At 54.7% G+C, this 23,040-nt stretch overlaps 11 protein-coding genes across 11 annotated transcripts; 3 read left to right on the top strand and 8 right to left on the bottom strand.

Annotated features, from left to right (window-relative positions):
• Positions 1-1,308: 1,308 nt before the first annotated feature.
• On the bottom strand, positions 1,309-2,440 carry PG998_007074 (uncharacterized protein; the record flags this gene model as incomplete). Its single annotated transcript, XM_066873890.1, has 2 exons — positions 1,309-1,369; positions 1,422-2,440. The coding sequence occupies 2 exons, from the start codon at positions 2,438-2,440 to the stop codon at positions 1,309-1,311; spliced, it is 1,080 nt and encodes a 359-aa protein (XP_066729835.1).
• A 942-nt stretch (positions 2,441-3,382) lies between these two features.
• On the bottom strand, positions 3,383-4,327 carry PG998_007073 (uncharacterized protein; the record flags this gene model as incomplete). The annotated part of the gene is made up of 1 exon (XM_066873889.1): positions 3,383-4,327. One exon carries the CDS (start codon positions 4,325-4,327, stop codon positions 3,383-3,385), a length of 945 nt encoding a protein of 314 aa, XP_066729834.1.
• Positions 4,328-4,897: 570 nt separating this feature from the next.
• Positions 4,898-5,245, bottom strand: PG998_007072 (uncharacterized protein; the record flags this gene model as incomplete). Its single annotated transcript, XM_066873888.1, has 1 exon — positions 4,898-5,245. The coding sequence occupies one exon, from the start codon at positions 5,243-5,245 to the stop codon at positions 4,898-4,900; it is 348 nt and encodes a 115-aa protein (XP_066729833.1).
• Positions 5,246-6,542: 1,297 nt separating this feature from the next.
• PG998_007071 (Vegetative incompatibility protein HET-E-1) lies at positions 6,543-7,319 on the bottom strand (the record flags this gene model as incomplete). Its single annotated transcript, XM_066873887.1, has 1 exon — positions 6,543-7,319. The coding sequence occupies one exon, from the start codon at positions 7,317-7,319 to the stop codon at positions 6,543-6,545; it is 777 nt and encodes a 258-aa protein (XP_066729832.1).
• A 376-nt stretch (positions 7,320-7,695) lies between these two features.
• On the bottom strand, positions 7,696-9,006 carry PG998_007070 (oxidoreductase family protein; the record flags this gene model as incomplete). Its single annotated transcript, XM_066873886.1, has 3 exons — positions 7,696-8,252; positions 8,324-8,502; positions 8,588-9,006. 3 exons carry the CDS (start codon positions 9,004-9,006, stop codon positions 7,696-7,698), a joined length of 1,155 nt encoding a protein of 384 aa, XP_066729831.1.
• Positions 9,007-10,808: 1,802 nt separating this feature from the next.
• PG998_007069 (uncharacterized protein) lies at positions 10,809-11,913 on the top strand (the record flags this gene model as incomplete). The annotated part of the gene is made up of 4 exons (XM_066873885.1): positions 10,809-10,930; positions 10,985-11,095; positions 11,164-11,438; positions 11,504-11,913. 4 exons carry the CDS (start codon positions 10,809-10,811, stop codon positions 11,911-11,913), a joined length of 918 nt encoding a protein of 305 aa, XP_066729830.1.
• Positions 11,914-13,029: 1,116 nt separating this feature from the next.
• On the top strand, positions 13,030-14,775 carry PG998_007068 (uncharacterized protein; the record flags this gene model as incomplete). Its single annotated transcript, XM_066873884.1, has 1 exon — positions 13,030-14,775. The coding sequence occupies one exon, from the start codon at positions 13,030-13,032 to the stop codon at positions 14,773-14,775; it is 1,746 nt and encodes a 581-aa protein (XP_066729829.1).
• A 319-nt stretch (positions 14,776-15,094) lies between these two features.
• On the bottom strand, positions 15,095-15,772 carry PG998_007067 (cytochrome P450; the record flags this gene model as incomplete). The annotated part of the gene is made up of 1 exon (XM_066873883.1): positions 15,095-15,772. One exon carries the CDS (start codon positions 15,770-15,772, stop codon positions 15,095-15,097), a length of 678 nt encoding a protein of 225 aa, XP_066729828.1.
• Positions 15,773-15,826: 54 nt separating this feature from the next.
• On the bottom strand, positions 15,827-16,918 carry PG998_007066 (cytochrome P450 monooxygenase; the record flags this gene model as incomplete). Its single annotated transcript, XM_066873882.1, has 2 exons — positions 15,827-16,710; positions 16,783-16,918. 2 exons carry the CDS (start codon positions 16,916-16,918, stop codon positions 15,827-15,829), a joined length of 1,020 nt encoding a protein of 339 aa, XP_066729827.1.
• A 1,101-nt stretch (positions 16,919-18,019) lies between these two features.
• PG998_007065 (uncharacterized protein) lies at positions 18,020-18,702 on the bottom strand (the record flags this gene model as incomplete). The annotated part of the gene is made up of 2 exons (XM_066873881.1): positions 18,020-18,525; positions 18,627-18,702. The coding sequence occupies 2 exons, from the start codon at positions 18,700-18,702 to the stop codon at positions 18,020-18,022; spliced, it is 582 nt and encodes a 193-aa protein (XP_066729826.1).
• A 1,199-nt stretch (positions 18,703-19,901) lies between these two features.
• Positions 19,902-21,761, top strand: PG998_007064 (phenylalanine and histidine ammonia-lyase; the record flags this gene model as incomplete). Its single annotated transcript, XM_066873880.1, has 1 exon — positions 19,902-21,761. The coding sequence occupies one exon, from the start codon at positions 19,902-19,904 to the stop codon at positions 21,759-21,761; it is 1,860 nt and encodes a 619-aa protein (XP_066729825.1).
• Positions 21,762-23,040: the final 1,279 nt, after the last annotated feature.

The following is a 23,040-nucleotide window of genomic DNA, read 5'->3' as shown; positions in this document are numbered from 1 at the left end:
ACGCTGATATCGGACACATGCTTGCCTTGGGAAAGGGGGTGTCAAGTGAAACGCAGGCACTTACTATACATGCCACGCCACTTGACTCCCTCCAGAGGCAATTCACTGTTCCTGGGTGAAAGATGATTGGATAAATACGGAAGAGGGTTCTTTGTGGTGGTAAATTCTTGTCTTTCCTTAATATTTATTATTTCTTTTCTTCAACTATTCCTAGTATTTGGGTTAAGGTAGCTTAGCGAGGGAGACGAGGAGGGATTTAATAAAATAACATATGAATTGACACAAATAGCCAAATTTCTTCCTTTCCTCATCATGATGCATACGTTGAGTGGTTCCCAATCTGTATTCTACTGTCGGATCTTGGCACTACAATACCGAATTGACCCAATATGGCAGGCGTGACGTGGGTGGCTCTCTCCCTTGACGATCAAGTAATACACGAACTCTGTCGAAAACAACATCGACAGGATAAACAAGCTATTGGCATTATTTGATGGTTTCTATTGTTCCAAATTGCTGACCGCTATACAGGTTAAGAGATCATATAAAGCGCAAACCTGGGGGAATCCTCTATGCTCACAAAGGTATTCTTAAAACGCCGCACGTAATCACCGCTCATAATGTCTGGCACGAATGCTTCGCCCAGCAATGTGCCTTCGCATCGTTTACGACTTGATCGTCTGACAACGACCGGCACGTCAGAGTATGCAGGGAGGATAATCCGGTCTCCCTGGCACGTCCCAGGAGGCACTAAAACGGCCCTCCCCATTTTTGTGATGCCAAAGAGTCTTTTCGACGACCATAAGTAGATAGAAGCTTCTACGGCTGCGATGGCTTCTTTCTTGCGATTATCGAGTACTAATTGACGCTGTTCGTCTCGGACTCTTCCGAGGATAGCCATGTATTGGATATGGTATACCGCTTCATAGTCTTGAATTGGGTGACCATCGCTGGATAGACCTGCTGCTAGAACGAAAGACAGTAAGATGTCGGACAGGCCCTTAGATTCAGGATTTCCATTGTGGCATCGGCATCGAGAATCAAGCTGGGCCATAAGCCGGCGACAAGCCATGATCCATGCGGCATTCCCTACCAAAGAAAGGCGGTCGTGGGATGCCAAAACCGTTTTGACCAACCGTGTCTTCGTGAATGTGGTAACTGGCACCACTGACTCGACCTGGTCGATTTCAATGCATGGAAGTCGGAGAACACTAGAACTTGTGACCTCGGGTTGCTGCTTCGATGAGAGCCACTGAGCACCCGGAAACATGGTACGCATATTATAGCGGACAAAAGGGGTATCGTTTGTTATTGCTGTCCAGTCTGGTACCCATGATGGTAAGTTGGCTCCCTCATCCAGGGCTGTTGTCTGTCGTCGAGAAACACATGAGAGGATTCTCAGGTCTTTTGCAGCGACATACTTTTCAGCTAGATCCTGATAGATATGGGCAACATCAGCGTCGTAGTCGATTTCAATCTCAGGTGGCCTCTTTGACTGTTCACCCTCTTGGTCGACAAGACCAAGTACGCCATATATCTTGTCCCTTGGATCTGTGCATTGCGCAGCACTGGTAGCCAATAGTATCGAAATCAAGTCTCGAGGCATATCCTGTTCTTTGGCGTTTTGCCGGACTTTTTCCATTTCTGCTACGGCCTTCACTCCGATCATGGCTTTGTCGTGTAGTTCGTATTCGAGAAGAACCCCCTTATGCTGGAGATACATGACAGACTGTGCCAATCTCCACCATGGAATTGCCTTCTCGCCGCAGACCACGCTGATCTCTTTGGCGAAAGCCACTTCTTGGAATACCCATAGGCGAGTGAACCACGGCAGTTGAAGTAGCCGGATCAGCGGACTCAAGTCCCACTTTGAGACTCGGGCAAATCTCTCCGAGGGGGAGAAATCAAAGTGGTTCTGGGCCAAAGGGGACGATTCTGGAAGCAAAACGTTTTCCAGCCTCCAGAAATGCCGGTGCACGTATGTGCGCACAACTCGGTTGATGAGTTTGAAGGCCGCTTCGGTGTCGGGAGTAGATGGCCCGAGCCAGACCAAGACTCGGCGTGCCTCGGAGAAGGTGCTTTTCATCAACCGGATCTGATCACTTCTCTCGGCGCTATCGCTCTGATCAATGCAAAGAGCATCGACCCAGAGAACCCGGATGTTGGTGGGGGATCGCAGGTGTCTCAAGGCGCCCTCAAGATTTACGGTGACTGGGACGCGGATGCTGTTACAAGTAAGCTCTACCGTATCTGCGAGGTTGCCCCAAGCGTATGACAACGCCTCGTAGGGCACATTGTTCTGGTGATTGCAAACAATGAGCAGACATTCAAGCGGTTCATCGCCAGTCCCTGGTTTAAGGAGTAATAGTCGGAATTCGTCGGCCTTCAAACTTGTGTAGGGGGAGTTTGGCGCCTTGGCCGATCTTGTTATTGCTTCCATTGCTATCGTCGCAAGTGAGTACTTATCCAAGCAGTTCCTTGAGCTAAGGATTGGGTAGGGGCGCACCTTTGACTTCTTCATAATTGATACGAGAGGTTCTCGAGTGGTCCGACAGAGTGCCATTGGTTGCCGCATCGTACTGTTCTGCCAAATAGAATGACGCATCCAAGCCGGTCCAGATGTCGGGAAGCAGTAGCGCAGGGGTCAAGGTTAAGGAAAGGACCCCAGAGAGGGTATAAATAAGAGAATAAAGCGGAATGGTTTCGTGGGAAAGTATGCCATATGTTAATTCGTGATCGGGGTCCGGCCCGGCCATGAGAAGACCCTGCCAGTCCGGGTGGCTGGTAGGGATGACGGTGAAATAGTTTTAGACATCTCAAAAGTCGTAGCGCGTTTCCGGGACGTAACATGGTCGCAGTTCAAAGACAAGGGCAAGCAGATGGGATTTATAACAGGCATACCAAACAACGGAGAATGATTGTGAACGGTTGTGAGAATCCCACTTTCCATGCTTACTTCTTTCCTACTTCCCCTCGGCCTCGTATGACTGCGTGTAAAGGGCGGCGGCGTCTGCTCCCATGAAGCTGCCTGGGCATAAGCTAGGTTTTAGGCGGGGTCCCCGCTTCTGGAAGCTTGCTTTTTGTAGGTGCTCGGCCACTGAAGAGGCCTAGGCCGAGTTCAACCATACTCAATTGGCTGGCCGACTGGTTGGATCGCTCTTCTTCACCCGAAAATAAGCCAAAGCAGCACAGTAAAACAAAGCTTTTAGTGAGCTTTGCTTCCCATGCCAGATAAGCGTTGTTACCAGTAAGGTGTCTGGTAAATATAGCTTAAAACGGCCCAAAGTGGAGGGGACATATCCTGCCTGGCCATGGATCACGTTCGCCCGAAGGATTAGCTGAACTGCGCCCCAGCTATCCATTGCTGAAGGGAAATCACCTCTCACCTATCGTTTTCGTCGTCGTCCTCGTCAAATAACTCAAATGGCAAGGACTCGGTAGGGTGTTTCGGCAGGCGCTTCAAGACCTTCTCGGGCACCGGATCCCCGTCACAATTCCGCGGCGCATCATCGCCAGCGTCAACGGGATCGAAGCGGCCCTTGGTGTAGTGTGCGTCGCCCTCGGGCAACCGCGCCCGCTGGAATCTCTTTCCGGAGAAGCACCGGTCCACCATGTCGCACAGGAAGACGGAACGGTTATCGTCCACCGTCACGTCCGCGTCCTTGGGCACGCCGTCGCCGATAACCTTCAGAACGTGTTCTAGCTGGTCGACCCAGACGGGCCATCCGCGGTGGTGGCCCCAGTTGGGCACCAGTGCGGCGACCTGCAGCGTATGCAACCCGCTCACCAGAGCCGTCCAGCCCGCGGCGCGACTGCCATCCTCGCCGCCGAAAAACTCCCACTGCTTCGCGGTCCAACGGTCGCCGTTTCCTATATCGCCCGGAGGGACAATATAGTACCCGAGGTAGTCCGTGTACGCCGTCAGCTTCACATGGCGCACCAGGCGCAGGTTGCGCTCCCCGACGCCGAAGAGCCGGAGGAAGACGCAGCGCTGCTCGAGCGCCACCGCGAACACGTTGCGCCCGTACAGAATTTCGGTGCCCTCGTCGTGCACGCTTCGGCATGTGCGTAGGAGCGCGGTACCGTGAGGGCGCAGGCGCGCTTCCCAGTGTGTAGGGCAGCCGTAGTCCCGCCGCCCACAACAGTCCGGCACAGCAGCTCCCTCGCGCGCCAGCCGGCGACGGTGGCGCCCCGACGTCGTGAACCAGACGCGGTAGCAATTGATGTCCTGGGACTGGACGAAGAGATTTTGATATATGTTATTGCGGATCTCGCGAGGGAGCGTCAGAAATGACATGGGCTTCTGCCCCTTGGGTAGTTCGGCCATCGTTACGGGTCTAGGTGTCTTCAAGGGATGCGTGTCTTGGTGTAGTGGAACTGTAATGATGGGTGCGGTGGGACTACTGCATCCCTTCCAATACTTATGTGATACTGGCAATGATGGTGGTAAGTGGCAGAGCTCGTAAGTGAGTCACTGAAGGGCGGCTGTGCCGGTGATTTGGGGGCCGCTAGAACAACACTACTGTAGTAAGGTAAGCGGCTCAGGGGTATCGACGCAAATTCCAGTTCATTCAAGTCAATTGGACCCGCCCCGCCTGCTCCCTTCGTATGGCTTCGTATAGGGAGGAAATACAGTAATGAATTGAATGACATAGCCCTTGAGTGTTGGAGCTAAAGACTTCCAATATAAATCACAACACAAGGCCACTCAATCATGCATCTAAACACTGCTTCGATGTACCATCCATCCTACAAAGTCACTTCAAATGTGAGCAATTGAGTAGACATATTTAACTCCTACACCTCACGAATGTCACCGGTTATAATATCATGTAACTTTCTTGCCCAGAGTTACCTCTATAATTCTGATTTATCTACATAGCTATCAGCAATCCTATCAGGAGCTACTACTCTCCCCGATATGCTCCCGGCGAACTCTGCGAACAGTACGCATAAGCTGGACTGATTCCTCCCGGATTCCGGCATAACCCTGCGCACTCTCTACCACTCTTTCAGCGTTGTCAGCCTCTTCCTTCAGGCGGCCTCGGCTAAGAGCAAGTGCGGCTTCTGCCAAGTCCAAGTCATCCTCATCACAGTCTCGCCACTGGCTTAACTTCTCCTCATAATCTTTCTCCTCAATTTCAATGGTCTTCATGCTTATCTCGAAGATCTCCTTAAAAGGGTTGACGGATGCCCGTTTTTGCTGACTCGCAGTCCTACCAGTAGTCGGTTTCTTAGCATCCATCATGTATTAATGCTTTTGGTTTGAAGATTTATGTGGTGTGTCTTCTATGGACTAACTCATTTTGGGACCGAGACGGCCTCTTTATATAAAAGTAAGTAAGCACGAGTCACAAAGCCTTTCTTCGTCACTAACAAAGGCCACAGCGCCTTCCTTTCTTTTTGATTGGTAAAGCGCAACGCTTTTGTTATCAGAACACTCTTGCAAGTCCGACGGACCACAGAGTCAGAACTGCGAATAGAGACGGTAGAGGCTCAGTTGTTGAGTGTAATCACCGTAGTAAGAATATTCAATTACGATTTAACTGAGTTAATCTCAATATTTAAAGTCAGGTATGGTCTTTCCAAGAAGGTAGAGTCCACAAGCCTTGCAGCAATGCTGTCTGGCCCAGTCTTGAGACTGGAAATGCCTGGATGGACATAGTTTCCAACACCAAGAGGAGGGCCGGTGATTTTTCGAAGCATTTTGACTATAGACTGCCTCGAAAGCAGATCCACGAGGTCAGGGTTGGAACTGTCCAGAGATCGGCCGCGTAGCCACGATGAAGGAAAGATCTTGTCGGCGGTGACTGGCCAGCAGCGTACCGTGTTCGATGGCGCGCCTTGGTACAAAACGCCACAGAGAACCGCGCAGCGGTACTGGCGTGTCTCGCCTTCCGTGACGGATAGCCAAATGACCGAACGGATCTCCATTCCAGGAACGTAACACAAGATGTCGGATAGGCTGACCAGTCCCTCATGCCCATGAGGCGTAGTGCGTCCGAATCGATATTGAGAGCCAGCGCCCTGGTCAATCTTGCCAAGTAGGATGGCCCGGTCCCGCCAGTGGTGTTCTCCTAATTGGGCTATAGGACCTATTCTCATATAGTCTTGGCACCCGTCGTACATTTTAATTATCTGCCGGCTCCCGTTAGTAAACTCTTGGCTATCTGTAGATGGTGATCAGTATCTCCTTCCTACTCAGTAGAGGTGAGTCCATTACTTACCGAAGTGGGATGGGAATGCCTTGGCAATATTTCCATTTCCGGGATGCATCATGTAGATTGCATCCCAGTTGTAACGACACCAGCCATCCAGGTACCTCGCTAAGAGAATACCCGGCCGGATTATGGCTGTGCCCCCTATCCTGACAAAGCATTCTAGGCAGCCTATAGCTAGCTCAAGGTCGCATCCACGGCGTGCCAGTGGACACAATATGATGTCTAAACTCAACGCCGAGCCGGATATCTTGATACTGTGCGTTGGTGAGCGGCTACTCTTCACTACCTCGAAGCCGAGGGAGAACTCTTCCGGCCCTGCCGTCAAAAGTGCACTCGGGGGTTCGCACTGATATGCACTAATATCGACTGGTCGTAAGAACGCTTCAAGACCTCCTCTTGTAGTCTGCGAAACGCTTTGGCCTTGCCTTCGCCATATATAAGAGGCATACTGACGCCGAAGATGCCAATCATGCAGTACGCGAGATCTTCAGTGCGAGTAGTGATCCTCTTCGCAGCCCAGCTCATCTTCTTGTGTGTACTATAGCTGTCTAGCAGTTGCCGTGTGGAGTATGACATGCCTTTAGGGGCATCTTGCTGCTGCTGCAAGATCTCCAAGCTTATGCGTGTGGCCTGTGAGATCTGTTTTGCCCAGCTCTCCCGACTGCCCAAGTCAGCCCAGGTTGCGCTGTAGAAATGGAGGTTACGGGGCGCGACTAATTCTTGCAACGTCCAGCCGCGGCTGAACCAGAGGCTGCCGAGCAGGGTGTCCACCGATCGCACGTCGGAGAGGTAAGCGAGGCAGATCTCGGCGTTCCAATACCACGTGTACATGGAGTTGATGGCCTCGGTGAGCTCTGCGCTGCTCTTCTTGTCGATGCAGCAGGAGTCGACCCAGAGGTAGCGATGGCCCAGCTCGAAGGCCTTGGCGGATCCCTGCAGCACCTTGGAGGCCCCCGCCTTGTCCCCCCATTCGGACAGCGGTCTCTCCACGTCCTCGAAGAGTACTTCATCCTCTGTCCATCGGTGTGACAGGATAGCGTAAGGCGGGGGCTCAATAAAAAACACCAACTCAAGAGTTAGAGTATTGATCAGTCGCATTGGCGTCTCTTTTAGTCCTGCATTCTTGAAGTTTGCTATGGGATGGGATGGCAACAAGAGGGAATCTGGAAGATAGCATCGATTAATCGAGATCGGCGAGTCTGTCGGCGTGGCCGGTCGAAGAGTGTGGTTGGTGTGACAAGTTCCCACCAATAACACCTGTTGCCTGTAGCAGCAGTGAAAGTTGAGCGTCGTATTTAATTTAACTTGGTAAAGTGACTACGTCATCTTACCCGCCGTTTCAATGGTATTCAAGCTTTATGTCGCAACCCCTGAATACCCCGGATGAACTGAACTGCTCTCGTTTGCAGGAATTAGGAACATCAATGATCGGCTAATTACAGACCGATCTGGTCAAATATTCCAGGGCTGTAGTTCAGGCCGCTCTCGCCGCGTCCCAGCTTGCATACAACCCATCCAGCTGCTCGTGTCTCTTGAGCGCATGCTCAAAGTCGGCGTACTTGCCCAGTGTGCCGTTGGCGTAGGCCTCGTAGATGGGGCCGTAGCTGCGCGTCAGGTACGGCAGCTGGGTGAAGGCCTTGTCCCACTTGAAGTCGACGCGCTCAACCTCGCCGGACGCCTGGTCGTGCACCTCGATGGTCACGTCGAGCAGCTGGCTGACCTGCAGCATCGTGTCGAACACGGCCGAGACCCGGATCTCGCCCTTCTCCCCGAAGATGGACCACACCAGCGCCGGCTCGCCGGGGAACGCCTGTGCTCGCCGGAACCGCATATGCAGCGTGGCATCCTTGACTACGTGCTCCGACTCCGGCAGAGTCCCAGTCACGTGGATCAGATCGGGGACGTCCGAGATCATCGTTTCGGAGCGCCGGCCGGTGTACGAATCCACGACGTTCAGTTTGGGCCTTTGCAGCTGTAGGCGGGACTGTATGTTGTGCAGGTCGCCGAGCACTCGTTGCACCCAGTCAAAGACTGCCCCCAATATTCCCATCATTAGCAAGCGCCACACACCCTCTCCGTAGGGAGTCTAGATAAATCCTTACCGTGCCCAAACCCAATGGTGACCAAGTTTCCGCCCACCTTCCTGTCCGCGAAGTAGCTGAGCGCGCTAGAGACGGTGAACTGGTCCGATGTCCAGCGCGCGGCACGGAACTCGCTGCTCCAGACCTTTCCGATTCGTCCACTGGCGATTATTTCCTGCAGCTTCAAGGTTGTAGGTATGCTGTGGCGCGCCGAAGTCATGTCAGCATGGGGTAATTTACTTGCGGCATTGACTTGAAGAGAGCATAAAGGGGAAGTCTGCTTACTACCACCCCTGCAATCCCACGATCGTCCTCCCGCCCGCCTTCTTCGCCGCCTGGTCCAGCTCCGCGGCCTTAACCGCGTTCTCGGCAAGGGGCCACTCGACGAAGACGTCCTTACCTGCCTGGACGCTGGGCAGGACAGTCTCGTAGTGCTTGTCGACGCGGGTACAGCACACGACGAGCTGAACTTCCGGGTCGGCAGCGAGGTCTTCAGGTGACCCGTAGGCTCGGGCCCCGGGGTCGATCCCGAACATCTTGATGGACCTCTCGGCCGCCCCCTTGGAAGAGTTGCACAAGGCCACGATCTGGTACTTAGCCCGACCTACCGGCGACAGGAAGTACGGCAGGTGCACGCGCGCCGCCCAGTCGGTGATGGCGTTGGCCGACAGGCCGATGATAGCCACGCGAATCGGGGGAACCATGCTGTCGGTCTGTAAAGGGATGTGTCAATGAAGGATATGGACAGCGAGGTTTCCAGAGAGAGCGATCTGTGCTTCACGAAAGGCAGGGTGAAATCAGCAGAATATCAAATACTGCTCATCAAGTTATGAGTCGGCCGAATGAATGAAGTCTTCCGGGTCAACCGTGTGAGTCTGGACGGGGGCGGGATCTCTATGTCCCGTATTCGTACGTGCTTAGAAATGGTTGTGTCTCATTCACCCTTGCCCCGGGTCAATTTACCCCCGTTACACGCTTTGTAATCTATACCACCAGCAATAATACTTCCCACTTTTAGATAACTTCTCCATTATAACTATAGATTTATGCCAAGCTAACATCGCGACTATATTCTAGGCTTCTTTTTCAACATCGTCAGAAAGGCTTTACTTTCTCAACAAAATTGAGCTTGAGACTAACAGGGCTGTGCAGCTGAAAGCTCTTGCTACGCTGTCTAAATAGCTATTCATGAAATTTTGTGTTCCCGACTTGAGCGTAACTTACCTTTGGCCGATTTGGAAGAAGACTGCTACATTTAGTTCGTCGACAGTGGCATCAACGTCATGGAATGCTCAGCCTTTCATAGTCAGGTCTCCCGTAATGTCGTTGGACAAGAGATTCGCGAAGTACGGGGGCAAGTCAGGCGTACAATGGTCCGTGATGCAGACGACGAGCTGCCTTGAGAAAAAGAGGTTTCGAGCAACCGATTGCCCTGTTACTCTGCAATTGGCACTGTTGTGTTTATAAGGCCTTGCGGCCAGAGACATATGTGCCATGCTCTTGAGTGCCCGCGAGATCTCGCTAAGAAGCACGCATTACAGTGGCATAAGTGGCTGTATTCTATCATGCTGACTTTGAATATGTGATTACTGATCCCTCTCCTTGAGGGGCATACACTCATTCACTTAGAAATTCCTCGGTGGTCGATCGGGATGCCCCTGTGTCGTTGAACTCGATTCAGCCACCAGTATCTGCTGCGCTATCGGGTTGAGCAATACACCGAACACGACGTAGACGATGGCGCAAGATCACCTAATCATTATTCCCAATGATACCTTGGTCAAGTGGGCTTGCTGATTGCAGGATTGAACACGCATAACAGGGGGTTAGTACCAAATTCTCAGACCAAGGAGGATGATATTCCCACCCCTGTACACCAGCAGCTCGTGCTACCTGATATCTTCAGTGGCGTGCATGCATGTGTCCCATCTTGGCTCAGCTCCGGTGGGATCGAAAACCCTGTGCTCACCTGCATGAGGTGCATATACTGAGATCTAACCGTACACCCCCTCCTTCCGCCCAGTACTCCGCCTCCCCCACCCAGTCGCCGTCCCCCCAACCTGGCCCACCATTGTAGCTCTAGTGCTTACAGCAAGGGTCTGGAACCGCCGCCGATGCATATCGCCAGGAAGGCGTAAATGATACCGAACTTCACTCCAGTGTATCGCGGTACTGCAAGCCGCTTTTTCCCTGGCCCTCTATCGGCAGGAATCAGTCGGGTGTGGTCAAAATCCACCATCGACATAGGCATGAGGGGAACTGCAGTTGGTGTCAAGAGAGACGCTGACCAGACCTGGGCATGGGATCAGAGTTCCCCCAGGGGCGCGATTTCACAATGGCTCATATGATTGTTTGCTACATTTCGAAGATGGCTTGTAATATAATACATAAGCGAGCTTTGGGCTCACCTCGACCCCTTTACCTATGTCTCTATACTCGCTGAATTAGTAACATATCACCATTCTCATCTTTGAGCTTCATAGCCTTCTTCAGTCAACGCTACGCCATGGCAACCGTCAGCACCAATACCACGATGTCCCGTCCGGGCTACGTCGACCCAAATGGTACCGAGGCTAAGCATGAGGTCGGAGAGTACCCCCTTGCCCGGGATTACATTGACTTCACCAGGTAGATGCTCCCAAACATTTGCCCGTTGCCATTTTTACTGACATGACTGGGAAGACTCAACCTTCAGCACCACCTCTGGAAAGACATCTTTGGATACAGCCTAAGCCCAAAGATTCCTAGGGACAAGGAGTTCTTGAAGGTAGCTGATGTAGGCACCGGGACTGGGTGAGTAGAGAGCCAACCCTCGCATCTTGCGAAACCCGATATTTGTCTTGAGAATTAGTCACTGACAGCGGTTCCGCATTTTCCAAAAGTGTCTGGCTTCTAGATCTACACTCGCAGCTGGATCCTTCCATCAAGACTGAGTTGGTTGGCCTTGATGTCGACATTGGTCAAGTTGGGCCCAAGGAGTGGCTCCCCGAGAATCTGTCACTCCGGCAATGGAGTGTCTTCGACGAGCCACCGGCCGACTTGGCTGGAACCTTTGACATTGTCAACGTGCGTCTCATCGTCTTCGTCATCGACCAAGACCCGGTGCCCGTTCTGCGCAACTTGATGAAGCTGCTCAGTGAGTAATAATCTACCCCCTCCAAAGACGATGAGTTGGCTAATGCGGGCCATTACGATATCTAGAGCCCGGAGGGCATCTCCAGTGGTGTGAGATCGACCTCGAGTCGCAGCACGTGGAGACGATCGCGCCGGGGATCGCGACCGACTGCCTGGAGGCGGTGCAGAAGATGACGGTGGTGGAGAACACGCCGCTGCTTCCGACGTGGGTGCGGCGGCTGGCGCAGACGCTGCGGGATGAGGGGCTCGAGGCCGTGACGGCCGACTGGCAGTCCGGCAGGCGCCACACCATGCTCTCGATGCACTGGTGCAACCTCACCATCCCCATCAACATCAGCGACAAGATCCGCCAGACCAATCCCGAGAAGGCGGCACACATTGATGCCATGATCGAGGGGGCCATCGCCGAGTCTCAGAAGGGGGCCATGTGGGCACACAACCGACTCATCGTGACGGCTAGGAAGCCCCTTGCTTAGAATAGCTACACATTCGAGAGCCCCAGTTACATAGCGCGATATGAATCGGAATATATTTCTATGACTACAAATGAAGTCCACCACTTTGAGTGACGGATGCCTTTGGTGATATTGTTCAATCTCTTAGAATCAACAACGTACTAACACCGGTGGCCTTTGTGCATTGTTGAACCATAACTGAAAACTTCAGTATAAGCCATGGCCGTGACCGAGACTGGGTGTGCGCCAAACGCTCAATCTCCTAAGTCGGCCATTCCCACAGCATAATCACAGACTACTACGAAGACCTAAAGGACGAAGTCTGGGCAATCTTAGAAGTACGCGTGGGGCTCTACATTGCGTGACACAGCATGCGCTGACGCCATGGCTTGGCTATAAGCCGCTTATCTTACGCCCAAAATGTCCCACAAAAAAGGGCCTTACAGGAGCGGTTAGTCTCAGGGATGCGGGCAGGGGTATAGAATATGTGGCTATGCGATTGCTCCTATCCTATCCTGCGAGTCTGACTAATACCGGGCAATATATCCCCCGTGTCGCAGAAACGGATTATGAATGATCAAGACAAAAAGCAAGCAAGAACAAGATTTGCACGGCCCCTCTTTCTCTTAGTGATCCTACGCTGAGAGGATTGAAACCCCCGTCTGTGCAGTGCAGATGGACAGGGCTCTGAGAATAATCTGACGGGCTGGGGGGTAGGGGGGCTGGCGGACTGCGGGAGACGAGCCGTCCCTCCCACCTCAGCCCCTGCCGTGCGCACTTGCATTCTTATCCCTGCACCCCCGTCCGGGGCTTTGTTTGGCCTCATAGCAATGATGATTAATAAGACGTTGTTACCTGGGGTTATAGTTCCCCCCGGCTTATGTAAACTGAACTGCGTGTAAGCCCGCCCAACACCAAACATCAATGGCAGCTTCTTGCCAGGGGGAATTCGAGCCCGCCTGACTAATGTAGCTGGGCAATTCTGTCATTTCCAACGTACTGCATGATGTTTTGAATTGCAGGGCTTTCTTTGGGCCGGAGTTCGGAATAAAATAAGAGTGAAGTAGATCGTGGGCAGCTTCAGAGTTCGTTGTTGTCGACACATTGCAAACGACTTCATCGCTCCAGTCAGTGATCATGAGTACCCTCGAGAGTTCCACCGAGAAGGGCAGCGCTTCTGGCAGCGGTTTCGCCGAGAAGCAGAACGGCTACGACAGTCAGAACGGCAAAGACAGTCTTCCCTCCTCCACGACCAATGGCGTCACGAAAACGCATGATCCCCATGCGGACCCTAGCACGGTCGAGGACAACGTCCGCAAGCTCACGGGCTGGCGTTGGTTCCTCGTCTGCGCCGGCCTGTACTGCTCGTGTCTGATTTACGGCCTCGACACCACCATTGCCGCCGACATCCAGGGCGCCGTTGTCGAGACCTTCCAGAACGTGCCGCAGCTGCCCTGGGTCGGTGCCGGTTTCCCCCTCGGCTCCGTCGCCGTCATCCTTCCCTACAATGCGCTCTTCGGCAAGTTCAACATGAAATGGCTCTACATCGGCGGTGTTGTTGTGTTTCAGGCTGGCTCTGCCCTCTGCGGCGCCGCCCCGAACATCGAGGCTCTCATCGTCGGGCGTGTCATTGCCGGGGCTGGAGGCACGGGCATCTACCTTGGCGGCCTGAACCACTTCTCCGTTCTCACTACTCGCGAGGAGAGAGCCACCTACATGACTGGGCTTGGATTCATTTGGGGCATTGGCACCATCCTGGGCCCTGTCGTTGGTGGCGGCTTCGCTCTCAGCTCGGCCACCTGGCGTTGGGGATTCTACATCAACCTGATCATCGGTGCCCTGTCTGCACCCATCTATCTCTTCTGCCTCCCTTCCATCCGGCCGGTCAAGGGTGTGTCCGTTGTCGAGAGGCTGAAGAAAGTGGACTGGGTGGGCTCCGTGCTGAGCTGCGCTTTCTGGGTCTTCTTCGCTCTGGCATTCGTCTCTGCGGGCGGTATCTGGGCCTGGGACGACAGCCGCGCCATCGGCATGATCGTTGCCTTCGCCGTCGCCTTCGTGCTGTATGTGCTGCAGCAGTACTTCTGCATCTTCACGACGCCCGCCGACCGCTCCTTCCCGGGTCACCTCCTCCTGTCGCGGACCCAGGTGCTCGCCTACATCTGCATGTCGTGCATCAACACGGCCCTGTACGTGACGACGTACTATATCCCCATCTACTTCCAGTTCGTCAACGAGGACTCGCCGCTCATGGCGGCCGTGCGCCTGCTGCCGCTCTTGCTCATCACCATCGCCGTCAACCTGGCGTCGGGCTACCTGCTGCCCAAGGTCAACGTCTACGCGAGCTTCTACCTGGCCTCGGGCGTCCTGCTCACCATCGCGGGCGCCCTCTTCTTCGTGTACCTCGAGCCTTCGACACCCGTGGCCAACCTGTACGGCTTCAGTGTCATCATGGGCGCCGGCTGCGGCCTGACCATGCAGCTGGGCTACGCCGTGGCGTCGCTCAAGGCCAAGCCCGAGGACGCCGTCAACGCCATCACGCTCCAGAACGTCAGCCAGATCGGATCACAGGTGCTTTGCTTGGTCATCGCCGGCCGTGTCTACCAGTCCACCGCCGTCAGCAACCTCAACCCTATCCTCGCCGGCCACGGCTTCAGCCAGCACGAGATCCAGAACGCTGCGGCGGGCGCCCAGAGCACTCTCTTCAAGGAGATCGATGGGCCCCTGCGGGAGTCGGCACTGGAGGCTGTCACGGGCGCCATGCAGACGACCTTCATTCTCGTACTTGTCGCTGGGGCTTTGGATACCGTCTGTGCTTTGGCGATGCGGTGGGAGAGACTGTTCCCCAAGACCCCAAAGGTTGATGACGAGCAGGTTTCTGCCTAGGTACAAATGTGTGGTGGGAAAGGATGTGACGATTTGGAGACTTGCGTCTGCCTTTAAAAAGCGGTAACTAACAGGGAGTAAAAGAATACCCATTCACTTAATAGACCAAAATCCCGATACTTTTTTTCAACATGCTACATCTTGCCTAGTGCTCCGTCTGTACACTAGATTAGATACCTTATTTTAATTCGCCGATAGTCGTCAAAGACTGGCAACCATTAGTTCTATACATTACCTTGGGTGATTCACTTCGTGTCAGATTAGAGTACTTGTAAAAAGGACATGGAGATGAATTGGTAACTACATTAAACTAGACGATCTAACTACTGACTTCAGTGCGACTCGGCCACGACGTGCGTTTCCGCGTCGTCATGTAAAGGTTCCGAGGCCGGATGGTCTGGAACATGGGGTCGTACTCTACGGGCTCCGCGTCGCCGTCCCGCTTGTGGCGGACAAACTCGTAGCGCCAGACGAGCTGGCTCAGGACGATCTTGACCTCGCGCACGACGAAGTGGCTCGCGATGCACATGCGGGGCCCCATGGCGAAGGGGATGTAGGCGGCGCGGTGGCGGCCCTGGACCTGCGCCGTGTCCCAGCGGTCCGGGTCGAAGCGCGTCGGGTTCTCCCACACCCGGTCGTTGTGGTGCAGGTGGTGCACCTCGGCGATGACAACGGCGCCCTTCGGCAGCCGCATCCCGTTGGGCAGCACCAGGTCCGTCCGCGCCGTCCGCGCCGGCTGGAACGATGTCGTGTGGTGCCGCTGCGTCTCCTTGACGTACTTGTCCAGAAAGGGGAGCCGACTGAAGAACTCGCCAGACCGCATCTCCTCTTCTGTCGCCCCGGCCATGCCGGCGTCCGCCAGCTCCTGAATCAGCCGCTCCTGGCACCCTGGGTACGCCGTCAACCCGTACAGGAGCCACGACAGCAGCGCGCTCGTGGTTACGAACCCGGCTGTGACGGCAACGATGAGGGCGGGCTTCCGGCTCTCTGCTGGCATCTTGTTCCCTTTGCTGTCGACTGCCCGGACAAGAAAGTCTGAAAAGACTTCAAGTTAGAAATCTCTTTGAAGGTTCAAACGGTGGACAGGATTAGCGTTACCTGTCATATTTGCAGTCTTGAGGGCTGCTTCTTGCAGAGGCACGTCTCCCTCTCCCACCTTGGCCTCAGCTATGTGCTTGCCGACCCGCTCCCCGACCTCGTGCCAGGTGTCGCGCAGCCGCTTAGGGTCGCCAAAGGGAAGCCAGGCGTACCAGTCTCCCCACGATGTGACCTTCTTGTTGAGGCCGAGCAGGCGGAAGATGGTGCGCACAGTGATGTGAAGCGGGGCGTCAGTGCCCTCGAGGTGGCCGAAGTCAGTGTCGATGAAGAGCTCGCCGACGATCTGCGACGAGAGCTTGAGCATGTACTCGAAGACGTTCCAAGCCTCGCGTCGCTCGCCTTCCAGCTCGTCGAAAATGGGGAAGAGCCGTTGCGCCAGACTCAGCACAGTCACAGCGTGCCGGTCGATGGCCTTGGGCCCCATGGTGGGGACCAGAAACTTGTGCGCCTCGCGCCACACCTCCGTGTGCGTGCTGGTGAGGAAGACGCCGGCGTGCGGGCTCTTGACGCCGTACAGCGGGTGGGCCTCGTTGATCTCCTTGCTGAAGAAGGCCGACTCCTTGAAAACGTGGCCCGTGATCTCCGGGTCGTTGGTGTGGTACACCTTGCGGCCCATGACGGTCGTGTGGAACAAGGAGCCATACGTCTGGAATAGCCGCTCATGGTTGCCTAGGTGGTCCGGGTACACCTCAGTGTGGCTCCCGAGGAATGGCAGACCCGAAGGTCCGGGTACCTCACGGACGGCGTCGCCGTTGACCAGGACGCAGACCGGGCCTTTGGCCTCGAGGAGCGGAGGCAGGGTGTCACACAAAGTGCCGTTTAGTGAAAACGACAGACCTATAAAGAAGCATTATTATGTCAGCACAGGAGTTTCGACCTCTACGAGGCAGCAATCAAGCTATCACTTACTAGACGGGTCAATGACACTCAATTTCTCCGCCACCGCCTGTTTGAGATGATTCAGACTGCGGAACGTGTTAGCCCCCATGGGAATGGAGACCGAACATTGCGATGAGTCGCCCTTGAGAAAGAATTCACACGACATAGTTGTGATAACCTGGTGTTGAACTCAATCTGATAGCATTTCAAAAGGGCCAGGAACTGATTGCTAAAGCATAGTATAATACGCCATCTCTGGGCTCCCACACAGGATTCAAATCTCCACATTATAGTATCATGGTATAAGACTACTCATAGAATCCTTCTGACTACCTGCTCTACATGAGCATGTACCTCTTCCTATTGCAGCTACGGTTGATCGTGGTGGTGGTGGCGTGTACTTAGTTCCCCTTGTCGACGACGAGCTCCTCCAAGGTCGCATGGATGATAACGAGGGTACCGATGGGAACTGGTCTACATACGGGTTTCAGCTAAGTGCGTGATTATTGCCGCATACATCGCAATCGACTCGCTGCTGTTGCCGTCGCCGAGAAACGTTGCTGCCTGGCCAGGGCGCCAAGGCCAATCCGACCACGGAGTATAGCAGGGAACTAGCCCATGGTAATAGTATGCATCTTGCAAGGGGGCCACGACCCGGGGGCTATTGCACAATTGGCAATGTGGGTATAGACCTCATGCAGTCAAGTAGGACTCTTCAGCCTCGCTCTGATAAGCGAATGGCGTAATGATTGGGTAAAAAGATAACCCGTGGTTTGGTAAGCACATACAAGTACAAGTATTGTCTCATTGCGGCTTACACAAGGGTAAGTACGGCTCCATGCGGGTGAGGTCAGCTGACCATGTTGGCCATGTGCGGAACTCTTCCAGCACTCTGGCATGCAGCATGTTCGCAAATGGGTGTAGTGCGGTGCAGCAGGGATGGCAGACACAGTCAGCAGCCAGCAGCGTCGAGGGGGCAGGGGTGAGCCTATCAGACATTCCTTCGGCCGGACTTGCCAAACAGGGTAGCGGGGAACCCGGCCCGTGGACAGACGCCGTTTGATAGAGGTGCTAAGCTTTATGACAACCTATCGCAGGCACGTTATTCGCGGGGATTGCGTGATGAATTACGGGCCATGTAGATAACGTAATATGTATGTGATAACGATGCTTCATTCTTCCATCAATACGACCTCCAGGGCTGAACATGCCTACATAAGTCCTGTTTGAAACGCGACCCCTGCCGCATTATGCCCGCCCGTTCATTTCAGTCAATGCTTACGCGAGACGGGTATTTCTCCAGACGCCCAAAGTCCACGTAGATGACGTGGCTAACGAATCTAGAGAAGACGCCCGAAAGGACAATGCAAAGGACGACTGCAATCGACCACCACCAAGGGGCCCCGGTCGCCCCGACCGATGCACTTTGCCGAGCCTCTCCCGCCACCCTGTCCCGACCGTACCACCAGACCACCATCAGGGCCGAAAGTAGAGCGGGAGTGGCCACTCGCTTCCAAGAGAATTCCGCACCACCTGGCCTAGTGGAAGATGCCGTGGTCGCCCGCCCCTTGGCGTGGAGGGCGTCGAAGGATTGGACTGCATTCGCCTGTTGGTGCTCCTTCAGGGGGCCAACCAAGAGCGAGGCCAAGATGTCCCGGGCCTCGGAGGAATGCGCCGCCTCCTCGAACACAGCCGTGGCGTCCTGGCCCGCCTCCTCGAGAATGATGTCTTTTCCGCCCGGGTGGTCTTCCAAGAACTTGGTAACGTTGTAGACTGTTGCTTTTGTTTTTGCCGTCCCGCCGGCACACTGCGTCAGCCACATCTCAAGATGCGAGATAAGCGCGCGCCACCAAGACGGGCCAAAAGAAACTTACCGTTCCCGTGCACCACGATCCAGGCGTCGGCCTCGACGTTGTGGGCCCGGATCTCATCCCACGCAAGTGCTGACATGATGGGGTCGAAAAGAAGGGTGTTTCTGGAGGGTATCTTGTAACACGTGCGTGGCCTTTCAGACTAGAAGGGAAGCAGGAGGTAAGTGAAATAACCAAGCAGACCTTCAGGGGGGGCTTTACTCGCCCCTCTTATCAGTTTCCTGTCTCTGTATACATACCAACATGTTTTCTTTTCCGCGACCCCATGCGCCCCCCACCTTCTCAGCTACGGCTCGTTAATGCAGTCTTTGGCAAGAGTACCCTGTCATCGGCAGGTTGCCTCCGTTCACGTGTCTTCCTAAGCCGTCCTCGTAAGAGCTGACTGTTTCCCAATCTTTGCCGTACTGGAACCCCCACTCTCAACTACAACCTTGCATGTTGCGATCTAGAACGCCCTGTCATGCGAACTGCCACATTCGTATTTTCACCGCCGTCCGAGATGCATACGAATCCCGTCAGGAGCCGGGCCCGGAATAAGCAACGGCCTGTTTCAGCTCCGGTTCTATGACTAATTCGTATCAGCATCTGCCTTGTACAGGAAGCATTTCTTTGGTACACGGCAGGCAGCACTCTGTTCTTCCTGACTCATATTACCAGCATTCTGATCCTCCATGGTTTAGCTTTGCTTAGAGGCTCAGTCGTGTACTTGTGATATCGAGAACTAAGATTCCATTCCACCCCCTAACTTTTAGATGCACACCGCGTTTAGCGAGGGATGCCTTCATAGGTGCAGGCTATACTCTCCTACCCTAGATGATCTGACCCTTAGCGAACATGTGCATAACCTCTGTCTATTTTCGGTATGTTCAAGACCGAATCTATAGTCCTATGTCGGCAGCCAAGTACAAGGACACCATTTCTGGTACTTTGTAGTTCATACTTTTCGGCCCTTATCGGATCAGTAATCATGTATAGACACCAGGATACTGTATTCGTTTCTGTTCTCCAGATCTTCCGAGTGTACCTGTTGCAGGAACTTAGGGGAAGAGATTGTAGCGTTGCTGCAAACGGTCCTGTACCAGTGAGAAATTCCGATATGCGTTGCAATGATAGGGCCCAGTATGTGATTATACCCTTGGCCGTACTGTGGACATGTCTATGAATAATAAATACTCGATAGGTTACACACTTACACAAGAGAAAAATCATAGTTCGGCCTTGAACCTCTTGAACCCCTTTTCGGTGACATAATCCACAATCTACCTCCTTTCATTCAACATGTCACAACTATTCCCCGTCGTATCCTTTTCGGAACTGCTAGTTGCTCAGCAAGAGCGCATAGCATCGTCTATAAACAATGTTTTCGTCGACAGCCAGACCCTGACCGTGGCCGATGTCGTTGCCGTCTCACGGTATCTGTCCCAGGTGACTGTGACAGACGAGGCGGCCCAGGCCATCCAGGAGTGCAGCAACATTGTGCAGGAGAAGCTCGCCCAGGGTGAGGTCATCTACGGCGTCAACACGGGCTTCGGCGGCAGCGCTGACCAGCGCACCGACGCCGTCGACCGCCTGCAGCAGCGCCTCTTCACCCTGCTCATGGCCGGCATCACTAGCGACAGCGAGACGGACCCTATGGTCTGCAGCTCCATATCGCCCACCACCTGCATGCCCGAGGCCTGGGTGCGCGCGTCCATGCTGGTGCGGCTCAACTCCCTCGCCGCCGGCGCGTCGGGAGTCCGCATCCAGATCACGGATCGGCTCGCGGCCATGCTGAACCATGACATCGTGCCGCTGGTGCCCCTGCGCGGCAGCATCTCCGCCTCGGGGGACTTGGGACCGCTCTCCTACGTGGGCGGAGTCCTGCAGGGCAAGAAATACGTTTCCGCCTACTTCGGGCCGCGAGAAGGCGGCGTCGACGGCCAGAAGCCGCGCAAGCTCATGCGCGCCGACAAGGCCCTGGAGCAGGCGCAGCTGCCGCCGCTGGGCGTGCAGGCCAAGGAGGGGCTCGCCATCGTCAACGGCACGGCCTTCTCGGCGGGCGTGGCGGCGCTGGCGGCGTACGAGTGCAGCTGCCTGGCGGCGCTGTCGCAGGTGCTGACGGCCATGACGGTGGAGGCGCTGTGCGGCACCGACGAGAGCTTCGACCCCTTCGTCGCGGGCGTGCGCCCCCACCCGGGCCAGGTCGACAGCGCCCACAACATGTTCCGCTTCCTGCGCGGCTCGCGCCTCGTCAACAGCGCCGACTTCCTCGCCAGCGGCACCCTGCGTCAGGACCGCTACGCCGTCCGCACCGCCAGCCAGTGGATCGGCCCCGTGATCGAGGACTTCCAGCTCGCCTACGCCCAGATCTCGACCGAGCTCAACTCGGTCACCGACAACCCGCTCATCGACCGGCATGGCCACGGTGGCAAGGGTCGCATCGTGCACGGCGGCAACTTCCAGGCCAAGGCCATCACGAGCGCGGTCGAGAAGCTGCGGCAGGGCCTGCAGTCGCTCGGCCGCATGCTCTTCTCACAGTGCACTGAGCTCATCAACCCCAGCACAAACCGCGGGCTGCCGCCGAACCTGGTGGCCGACGACCCGGCGACCAGCTTCCTGTTCAAGGGCACCGACATTATGGCGGCGGCGCTGACCAGCGAGCTCGGCTTCCTGGCCAACCCCGTCGGGTCCCACGTGCAGACGGCCGAGATGGGCAACCAGGGCATCAACTCGCTCGCCCTCATCTCGGCCCGCTACACGCTCAAGGCCGTCGACGTCTTCTCGCAACTGGCGGCCGCCCATCTCGTAGCCGTGTGCCAGGCCGTCGATCTGCGCGTGCGGTCCCACGCGCTCGCCGCCCCAGGCACCACGCTCGCCGAGGCCGGCAGCACGACGCCCAATGCCAGCCCATTCTTGGGCATGGCGGGCAAGCGGGTGTACGACTTTGTACGCGGCGAGCTCAAGGTCCCCCTCATCACCGAGGCTCTCGTGTCCGGCGATGACGAGGTGGTGCCCGGCGGGGTGTCTCCGTCGGTGGGTCAGTATAACACGGTCATCTACGAGGCAATTCGCTCAGGGAGGCTTCACAACGTGGTCGTGGACTGTGTGAAAGCAGCCCAAGACGGAGGAGACAATGTTCAGATACGCAGTTCCCTGTAAAACCAGACTTGATATGTATAGCTAGCATTCTGGACTAGACACTTACTAGACTTTACTGAGACTATTGCATTCCACTATAACTTTGTGTCTTTTTTGCTTCTTAATCATCCTATGTTTGCTCATACTTTGGACCTCAACATGTCTTTATTATGGTCAGAGCCATGTTTCGTCTTGAGAAACGTGTTGGCCTCATGGTACGGCGCACTAGGCAAAAGTCCAGCAGAGAGAGATAGTCAGGCTGTAACTCTACTCCTATACATGCCTTGGCGTCATTCGGAAAACGTCACCGAACTCTCAGGTGTGTATGCATTTAACCGAGATTCCAACTCCCTGGTCAAATTGTGGCTGCCGGTCGCTTCATGATCGGATCTCACACAACGTGTAGCACCTGCATGGACCAAATGTCACGGGCGGCATCAGTCCCCGAGACCATGACTCGGTGTCTGCTTTTGTTGACAGAATTCCGCCCTGCTGCATCTGTCTAATGCGGAGCCTGCAGGGCTCGTAAGGCGGGCGGGCCGTTGATTATACATCGAGCCTAGTGCAAAGGCCCCCTGCTAGCCGTTGCGGGAGCAAGATAACCCTACTGACAAATCCAGATGTCGTCAGCATGTCAGTATAGTTCTGAGTATAGTACATGTTACAAACGCACTAGTCAGCGTCCCGTTCCGGGGGTCGAACAGCCACATGTCAGGGTACCGCTTGCTTGATCAATACACCCCCCAACCCCTGTTTCCGCCCCCACGAATACATGCCAGCTAGCACATCTTTATTTGCACTTCCAGACTCCAACGTTATACATAGTAAGCGGCACAGTGAACCGTGATTACGTCCTCCACGATAAGCGCTAGAGTAGGTGGTTATCACCTTCCCTCCTCGATGTGTATTGCGGCCGAGATTGTAGAGCTGGACCTTTGTTGCCTGGCTTGGCATGCCGCTCTTAAGCTTGGTGCCGCCGGGGGTCTTCGAAGTACGTTGCGACTCCAGTCCCCTGCACCATTCCCTTCCGCGTATTTTCGCTCCTTGTCAGGATGTCTCTTCATGTACACATCCCCATCCGGTGTCGATGCCGTTCTTGCATGAAACCATGCCCAAGAGCACATGTGGTGATTACTCACTATCCCTGGCCTGCCTTTCAGCTGGGCCTTTGAGATAATGGAGTACCATTCCGCCCCATCTATACGGCAATCGCCTTGGTCACGTATACGAGCCAATGCATTTCAAACGTGATAGATTGCCACATGGCTCTCTGCCTGCCCTGCAACTTCAACCCAAGTAC

Source organism: Apiospora kogelbergensis (genome assembly GCF_038363985.1).
Source record: "Apiospora kogelbergensis strain CBS 113332 chromosome Unknown utg000005l_segment0_segment0, whole genome shotgun sequence".
Lineage (NCBI taxonomy): Eukaryota > Fungi > Ascomycota > Sordariomycetes > Amphisphaeriales > Apiosporaceae > Apiospora > Apiospora kogelbergensis.
Note: the sequence above shows the minus strand (reverse complement) of the source record. Positions and strands in the feature narration are given on the sequence as shown.